At 39.7% G+C, this 9,358-nt stretch overlaps 1 protein-coding gene across 3 annotated transcripts in view; it reads right to left on the bottom strand.

The window, feature by feature from the left end:
* Window positions 1–285: 285 nt before the first annotated feature.
* VAPB (VAMP associated protein B and C) overlaps window positions 286–9,358 on the bottom strand; it is a 33,422-nt gene continuing 24,349 nt past the window's right edge. Inside the window, exons 4-7 of one of the 3 annotated variants that reach the window (XM_051803111.1) lie at window positions 7,670–7,750; window positions 6,501–6,554; window positions 6,202–6,240; window positions 286–4,153 (exon numbers count right to left, since the gene is read on the bottom strand). In XM_051803111.1, coding sequence (XP_051659071.1) covers window positions 3,995–4,153; window positions 6,202–6,240; window positions 6,501–6,554; window positions 7,670–7,750 — 333 coding nt within the window. In that variant the 3' untranslated portion in view covers window positions 286–3,994. Of the gene's footprint in view, window positions 4,154–6,201; window positions 6,241–6,268; window positions 6,446–6,500; window positions 6,555–7,669; window positions 7,751–9,358 lie in introns of all 3 variants that reach the window. The other 2 variants (XM_051803112.1, XM_051803110.1) reach the window with 2 other exon arrangements.

Raw genomic sequence — 9,358 nt, 5'->3', positions numbered from 1 at the left:
CAGTTCCTTTAGATGGAAAGCAGAACACAGGACATGGCATTTCAGGTCACCATGCACAGCAAGAGAAGCATTGTTTCTAAAGTTAAGAGTACTACAGTTAAGTCACTACTGTGCCTGGGAATTAAGGACGTTCCAATTAAGAGAAAATTAATTTTTTGAAGAAAAGGGATGATAGTTTTCTTCCAGTGGGGAATTGCAGCCTCAAGTATCTTGAGAGGTGAATGATCCACTCTGTGCACACCACGATGCAAACACGCTGACAAGAACTGCAAGTTCACATGTGCAGAGAATAGAAACCCTTCCGAGTTTATTGGTGACAAGAAACTCTATAGTGATTTGCAAAGTGAAGTTCCAACTTTATCCCACTAACAGCATTTCAGGAGGAAAAAGTCACATGGAATACCACCATCAAGCTATTACAATCCTGTATTTTTAGAAAATGACATTATGGTACATCAATCCCCCTCAACATGACAGACATGGCATGATCTTGTTCTCCAACCCCAAGGGCTATTCCACAGTAACCTGAGTTGGGTTCTGGCTCCCACATGTTCCAGCTGTGCAGTCACAGCTGACAACTGCCAATGCACAGCAATACTTACAATCATTCATGCACAGAGTATTTGCCTTAAGATGTGGATAACTACATAAAAATAGTAGAAACCATTTTCCACTCGTTTCCCAGCACTAGGCTTCAAGATATTTTGTACACCTATTCATATCAAATTTGCCCGAGGAGTGCACCAAGCAGCCTCTACTGGCTCTTAAAAAAATTAACAATAAATGTATGTGCAAGTGGTCATCTTAAAGTAACAGCAAGGACAATAACTAGATTAGCAATAACTTGATTTCTACTATCATGTATCAATCACAGTTTTCTAACATCTGTTGTTGTGTGAGGACCCCAGACAATAATCTTATTTAGAAACCCTGTGTTTCATGCATAACTTCCCAAGATGTACAATGTCCTCCAGAATATGAATACTTAATGAAAACATTTGCTCTGGTGTTGTCATGGAAGGAAAGACTTACAAAAGGTCTGGGTGATTTAAGAACATCTATCCAATATATTTTTGCACTGTATCTACAGACTGGCCTTTTATGAAGAAAAGAAGTACTTAACATTTCTTTCTACTGCCTATGACAGAAGGGTTTGGTCAGACAGACAGGCAGTGGGGATCCCACTGATCAGCTATTTTATTTTAAGCTCAGCAAAAGCAAAGTATCACCCAGACAATTCAGGGCTGTCCGAAATGGTGAGGGAAGACCTCAGAATTTTGTTAAATTCCAAAAGATAAGCTGTTAAATTCAGAGTCTTGTTTAGGACTGACGATGTGGGTCAGCCCCAACTGCAGTTACAGTCTTTACCAACAGATCCTCTGCTGGTCTCCTTGATCACAAGTTTTTAGGGAATCTGGCAAAGCATGAGAGTGTTTTCTGGGACCTCTTTATAATCCTGGAGTGCAAAACACCAGGACAACTTTGCTCATGGATGATTTAAAGTTCCAGGCTGTCAGAGATCACTAAGAAGTGACCACTGAACACTGGAGGAGGACACACGTGCTGCTGCCTTTGCCCTGTGCCTCCTCACAGTGTGTGTACAATTTACCTGAATATTAATACACATTTACTCACAGTAGACCAGCTCAAAGCTTTGATCCTCTCCCCTTTACTCTGAAAAGACAGTGATTTCTTTTTTTAACCAACCTTTTTTTTTAGTCTGTTTTTCAGCAGAAAGGGCCCTCAAAAACCCCTGTTTTTTTAAAGCAAATCATGAATTCAGCTTTTCTTACAAGAGTGAGATCAAGATACAGTCTCTGAAAAAAAACTACTTCACAGCTCAGTAAAGGTTTTCTCAAATACATTCTTCAAAGTCACAGAAACTAATTTTGCAACATCACTTACAACCTTGTCTTTCTGAAAAGGCTCTTTTACAGTGTTTCATTTAAAAGTTTTCTTTACTCATCCTGTCCAAAAAGTATCTTTGTCTTGATAAGTTCTGCCCAATGTGTCCCACTGAACTCACTGCTTCCTTCTTCCCAGCTCACTCCCACCTTCCCTGCCCTTTGCAGGAAGGCTGCACTAGCTCTGTCCCTTCCCTCCTGAGCAGAGAAGCCACTAGCACTTTAAAATGCTAAAAATACACCTCTCCTTTTCTGCTCAATCTTCTACAAGTACTTCCAGAGTCGTGTTCACAGGCTGAACACACCGGTTATAGTTTTTTTCCACCTATTTTCTTATTAAGCCTCAAGTAAAATTTCACTTATTTGCACTTGCAAAGAAGGAAACCCTTGAGACACAAGTGGGACAAACATAAAGGTCAAGGAGTGCAGCAGACAGGCTGCAGCCCCAACAGCTTTCTCATGGAATCACAGCAATAAGGAAGGAATGACAGAAGTCACTTTAAAAGGCTTATCTTAATCATGAAATACTCACAAAAAATTTTGTCACCACTGTTTTTCGGGTCTACCATTTAAGAAGATATGTGAATTCACCTCCTCCAAAACTATTTCACCTACTGAATCCATCATGTTAAAGCACACTGAGTTCATACACCTTGTGCTAAAAGGAAGCTTAGAAACAAAATTACCTTCACCTTAATCTGAATGTGCTATCAGGTGTCTTTTAACTGCTGAACCCAACTAACCTGGAAAGTGGGATGTTACCTTGTACCTCAGCAGCCAACAGGGTTACTCTGAACAACACTTTTGTGTACCAGACTCGTGCTGGGGTGGTTTGGATTGATCTTAAAATTAGTCTGGAAAAAAAAAAAATAATCACCCTGAAACAAAGTTTCCTTATACCATAAACAAAGCTGACAAGAAAACACTGTTTCCTCCCCACCTCTAAAACTGTGAGAACAGGACAAAAGTAACAAAGGAAACATTAATTTGGGGGCTTTATTTAATTTTTCTTTTCTTTTTCTTTTTTTTTTTTTTTTTAAGATGCTACATAGTCAAACAGGATTGGTCTTTTACGGCATAGGACTAGTTTACTACTGATATTTTTTTTTCCCCTAGATAGACTTATTTACATACAAAACCAAGTTTCCTGACCACTGTTTTCCCCAATGCTCAGATGATCAAAACTCCCACCAATTGTGTAGTGCCCAAAACACCAGGAGGCAGAAGAATCTTGCACCACTACAGCAGCAAATTTTTAGTTCTAGTCACTGGCTTTAAACAGGTGCCTTTTCACACCACGTAGGATTAGTCGATTTTGTGACAGGAAGGAAACATGAGATGAAATACATTAAATAAGTCAAATATGCATTAAACATCTCCGAATAACATTTTTAATTCAACTAAATGAACCAACAGCAGTGTAGCTTGGTCCCTTGGTGAGAACAAGGCATCGCCCCTTATCCCAAGCGCGTCCCACCGGCAGCACGAGCCCCTGGGTGCTGCCCAGCACACTCAGCGTGCCCACACACGACTCTTTGCAGCTTCTCACTACTCAGTAAGTGCCAAAGGAACTGGGAACTTGCACAGAGCTGAAGACACCGACAGAAAACTGTTAAATTTATGAGCAGAATGGTGGATTAACGTATTTTACAGAAGTTATCAACACCTCCTGCCTAACCCAGCTCCAAACATCCCGAGGGCCAGCTCCAGCACTGGAGGAAGAGGTTGGTTTTTTTTTTTTCTAGTTTTCCTTTTTTTTTTCTTTTTTTTTTTTAAAAAGAGGTAATCCAGCAACATGTACCAGGGTCTAAGAATGTTTAAAATGACATATACAATATTCCATTGTAGTGTTAAATCAGGATTTTCTCCCCCCCTTCATCACTGAAGCGTATTCTCTTTCATTCATTCGCTCATCGTACATTTTAAACTTTCTAGATTATGTTACATAGTATTTGTGCAGGGGTAATTTAAAGGCAAGACCTGTGAGATGTCATACATTAATTTTTTTTTTTAAACATTGTTATGAATAAATTTAATCCAATGATATGGCAGAACCATCAAACCAATTTACAATTTCCAGCATGCTGCCTCTACAAGGCTATTTTTCCTATAATTACACCAAAGACAAAGAACAAAACCACCAAAGCAAGTAGTCTGGAGCTGAGCCCTTCATCCTTGACAGCAGCTGCAGAAGGAGAGATTGGGTTGTTTGGTTGGGGTACCTTCCTCATCCGCAGTCCATCTTCTTCCTAAAGGGAGATATATTGATTAATTAATGAAAAAAGCTTTAAACATTCACCCTTTACCATACTTATTTAGGTGGGTGTTACACAATAGGTGAAAGGTAATTTACAGCTAATTTAGAGCTCTAGTTCCTAAATAATCTTGAGAAGGGAAGGCTAGTGAGGTAGGAGAGGAATTCTGTATCTACTTGAGTGGTAGAGCAAAAGCCACAAGCTAAGGAAACAGGGGAAGAATGGGGAAGCCATTCCTGTCCAAAGTCTAGAGACAGCTTCAGAACTTCAACAGGAATGATGGAGGGGATGGCCTGAAGATGCTTTTCTTGCCCTGTAAGCACATAAAGTGCTCCTGGGGAAAACATTTTTCAATATAACTAAGATAAAGTTGCATATTTTTCACAACCTAAGGCAATTACACTCATCATTCCCCCAGTCAGATGTCAGATATCACAAGCAAATTTTCCCAGCCTTTGAAGGGAAATCTATTTCCCCCATCACACTATTGCTGACATTTTGACATGTAACTAATGGCAATAATTAGGATATTTTCTTGGTACGAGCTTGACAGCTCACTTGATTGAAAGATGAATGAGACGAGAGATAAAACAATGTAACACCACCAAATATTATCATTTCAAGTGGAGATGATGCTCCCCACCTAAAGTGTTGTGCAGCACACCTAAGTGTTAGCACACTCCAGTCCACACACACACACTCAGAGCACTTCAGGAGAGGGTAAAAGGAGCCTTTTGTGACCTAATTTGTGTCCAGCTGAAGCAAGTGTTAGACTTTTTAATGTGATACAATATTACAGTGCAAAAGTATAAGATACTGAAGCAAAAGCCTCCAGACTATACATAAAAAACCACTCAAAATTGGAATAAAAGTTACTGCAGCCTTTAAAACTGTAGATAAGTGAAATTCAAAAGGCTCAGGGTATGTCAGTGTTTCTTGCTTTTGAATTTAAAGGGACACCTGAACATTCTGGATAACTTATTTATTAATTAATTTATTTATTTACTCATTAAGTCACAGGCCACCTGATACCCCACTGCTGCTCTAAGTCTGGACAGGGACAACCATCTTCTGTAAATAAATAAAATGTTGTTTACATATATAGTAATTTCACTGCTAGAAACAACAAGTTTCCATTTGAAATATTTTAACTTCCTCCTGACTGACACTGACAGCACCTGGGAGCTGGCAGTGATTTAGCACTGCTTTCTGATGTTTTACAGATGTTTCTGCACTCCACAAAGGGGACAAAGAGCTCACCAGTTCAGGATGTTACTGTGAGACATCAGCTCAATTCTAGATAGCTCCTGTAGAGTGTTTATTCAAGACTGACTTGCAAAAAAATTAACTAAAATCATACAGTACTTATAGTAATGAGTTGCTGGCAAAACAAGAACACAAGGAGAAGTTAAGGGCACGTTACTGTTGTACTATGTGTGTTATTTCTGTGCAAAACAAAACTGGTTTAAAGTATTTCTTCATGCATCAGCCAGAGCTGACAGAACAGAATTCCTTCAGCTGGGCTGCAATAGTCACAAAATCTAAATGTTCATTGGTGCTGATATCTATGGAACCAGACACTTAAAACTAATGAAACTGCTGCAAAAAGAGCTTTTCAGCATAGTGGTAAAGGCTGCTCAACTGCTCAACTTCCCAGCGATGTGCTGGATATGACAGGGAGCACATTTCCCATTAATCTGTCTTAATTTGGCCTTTTCAATGGCTTATTACAGGTGCAATCATTAAAACACTCAGTATTTGCACAACACTGCCCTCAAGCTCCCATAGGTTTTGGGAGAACAGGGCCAAACCCAACACTGAATTAATTCACACTGAGAAAATTAGGTGGGAAAAGAAAAAAAGAGGGGGAATTCATTACTCCAGGTTGCCTTCAATCAGCTTCTCTGACTGCATCACTTGTACCTCCTTTCAAAGGAACCACTGATTTCAGCACCTTTCCACAGTTTATAGAGAGAAAACTTAAGTTATCTTTTACTTTATAGACAATATTCAGATATTGTGCTACGGTCAGGGAACCAAACCTTTAAGTTGAAAGCTTCTTTTTCAGGAAAGGGGTAAATCTGAAAAGAAAACAACACATATCTTTACCTTAAACTGTTTATTCTCCTCCCGTAACCTCTGAACTTCTACTTGAAGCCTCTTATAGTCTTCCATTACTTTCTTAACTTCAGTGTCATCCAAAGAAGAACTTATTGATTTAGACATTACAGAGGAATCTGTCTTTGTTGCAGTTGTGGATACAATTTTATTTATTTCTATGTCATGCTGTTAAAAAAGGACAGAGTGATTTTTGGTTAGTTATTAACACCACACCACACACCTGATATTTAGGAGGAGGATCAGGTAAAATTGTCTGTGCACACCTGAAACGTGCCTGTATCAAAAGAAATAAACATTTTTCTTTCTGTAACCTTTAGTGCTCTCACAGAAAACACCAATCAGCAATAAGTGCAGACAGAATGACCTCGACTTTCCAGTCCCTGCATACACAGAAAAGGAAATATCCTCAGTCCAGGTCTCACAATATGAATGGGAACTTGCTCCCAGTCTGCCCATGGGATATCAGTGATCTCCTCACCTTTTCCTCACCAGCAGCTACTCCAGGAACCAGGATCCTGCTGCAGTTCTCTCTCTCCTCCCTCCTCACCCCTGGCTGTCACCTCTCCTTCTTTCTGTGGCACTGTGGGGAGGGTGGAACTTGCAACCCAAGGTAGGGAACAAGCTGCAGAGCTCCAAACCCTCCTCTCCCTCCTGCTTTTGGATCCTCTCCATGCTCTGCACTTTGGAAAGGGCCCTCATAAAACCAAACCAGTCTCTCCCCACCCAAACAATAAATAATCCCAATTACAAGCTGTCCAGTGCAAGGTAGAACAATTGTGCCTTTAGCACCTGCATATTAGGAAACATTTCTCAGTTTATTCAAACCATTATCAGTTCTACACTGGACACTACACAGTTCCCTTAGAAATTAATGTGTTCATTACCCTAACAAAAAAGGATCCTGCAATATTACAGCTGCTAATTGCAATATAATCCCAAACTGCATTTGTGTTTTCCTCACCAGCTTTCTACCAATTTACTTGCTAAAATCAGCATTTGTCCCACAGAAGCAAAGGGGAGCATTGGTCAGACAAATAATATTGCTGCTATATTCAGTATAAACTCTGAGCTTTACAACCATCAATCAGCATCTTTATATTTATTTTAAATATTTTTTATCCTGTGATTTTTCACTAAATGAAAACAGATTGACTCAGACTGCTCTGTGCTACTGTTGCACTTACACTGTTCAAATCAGCTGCCAGCTACGTTAAGGATTAACAAGACTTCAAACAGTTTATACTGTGTTTTTAAAGGGTGATGCCATCCAGGCAGTGAAACAGAGGGTTCTGTCCTTTGCTTATAGAGCTGTCTGCATAAACATGCCATATTACAGGATTTACTGTGGTATTAAGTTAAATCACTCCATATGCATCTGAAAATACTCACAGGCTTATCATTTTCTGCTGGTAGCTCGAACACACACCTAAGTTTCGAATCCATGAGTTCTTCTGGTTTTGCTTCTTTCCACTGGAATAATTTAATATTAATTTAGTATTAAACATATCAATATAATAAGGCAGATGGAAAATGCAGTGTATTATGCAAACAAATCACATCATTTTACTCAGGGAAAAAAAACCCACAGGTGTTTATCATGTTCCATTAGCCACATACAGGATGAAAAATGAAATCAAATATGTGACTGATTGGCATCGTGAAAACAGACCAGACACTGTGAAGCAAATCATTCTAAATAGTCTGAAACCTCCACAGGTAATTTATGAGGACTGGGAGCTGTGTCAGAGTAATTAGCAGAGATAGGGGGAGCTGTGGGCCCGGTTAAAAAAACACAAGGAAAAAGGAGGGGTGAATTCAAAGGAAGGGAAAGATAACAAAAACCCAAATCAATCACAGCGTTAGTTCTGAAGTCTTTGCCCAGCTGAGTTCCTATTCAAACTTTTCAAATTTCACATGAGCTTTTTTTTCCTAATTGTTATAAACTACAGGACTGTTCTTTCCCCTCCTTGTTTTCCACCTCCTTATTTTTCAGCATCGGTGTCTGACCGATAACAGATGTGCTACACACAGAGAGAGATAATTCCCCTCTCACCTTCTCTCCCCTTCAGCTAGGGAGTGTACCATAAACAAGCTTCCTTGCAATATTTTTAATAGGGATTAACAGTAATAAATCTTTGCTCAGTATCAGCTGTGACTCTGAAGTGAAGAGATTTATTCCCAGCAGTGATACACAGCAAGAAGTGTCCACACTCATATCCTGCAGTTCTCACGTGCTTCTCTTCACTGGGACCACACTTCTGGTGGCTTGGTATTCCCAGCATATCTCAAGTAGGTGTCAAATTATGGCCAACCCCATGCAATCTGAAGGAGTATTTAACTCATCCTAAATAGCTGAATCCTACTCCAGCTCTTCTGGGGCTGGAGTCAGAATTCTATTTCGAGCTCCTTGGCTGCCTGGGAAGTGTTGAAAGCTTTACAGTCCTCCCGTAGCTGGGCTCACCTGTTCATCCAGAATGGGAAGAGCTTTGGAGAGTGGGAACAGAACCGAGAACTGAACAAAGTGTTACAGGAAAAGAAATTGTATCGGGTCTGGAGAGCTCTGGAAAATTGAAAGGCCCATCTAGGTACTAAAAACATTCTCTGCTGGCAGAATAACATTTGTCATGGTATAAAGTAACTCATAAAAATTAAAGAGTTCGAAAGAAAGGCAGACTGGCTTATCTTTCTAGTGATGCAGATTTTATTACTATAGCTGTTTCTCCCACTGGATCTTATTTTGAGACCATTAAACAAATATAGTTCCATAAATCTCTTTCAGAAGAGAAATTATTAACCCTGCAGAGTGCCCCAGCCTTAAAAAGCTATTCAGAAGAAGACCCATCTTGTAAAGACTACTGTAAAAAAGCCATGATATGTACCCTGAGCTTTTCTGGGGTTACTTCTTTAAGTAACACACATACACAAACACACACAAGTCCCACACTTCAGGTAATGGCCATTTCCCTTTTTATATGGTGTCCTCAACAGCTACCCTGTGCTCTCCCAAAGTTTCCTTGTGCCTTCTTGTGGCAGCAGATGCTGCTGTTAAAGGAAAGGCAGCAGCTGACATAATGGTTT

The sequence above is a fragment of the Manacus candei genome, unplaced genomic scaffold (assembly GCF_025592945.1).
Source record: "Manacus candei isolate 608988 ecotype Guabito, Panama unplaced genomic scaffold, ASM2559294v1 h1tg000057l, whole genome shotgun sequence".
NCBI classification, from domain to species: Eukaryota; Metazoa; Chordata; class Aves; order Passeriformes; family Pipridae; genus Manacus; species Manacus candei.
Note: the sequence above shows the minus strand (reverse complement) of the source record. Positions and strands in the feature narration are given on the sequence as shown.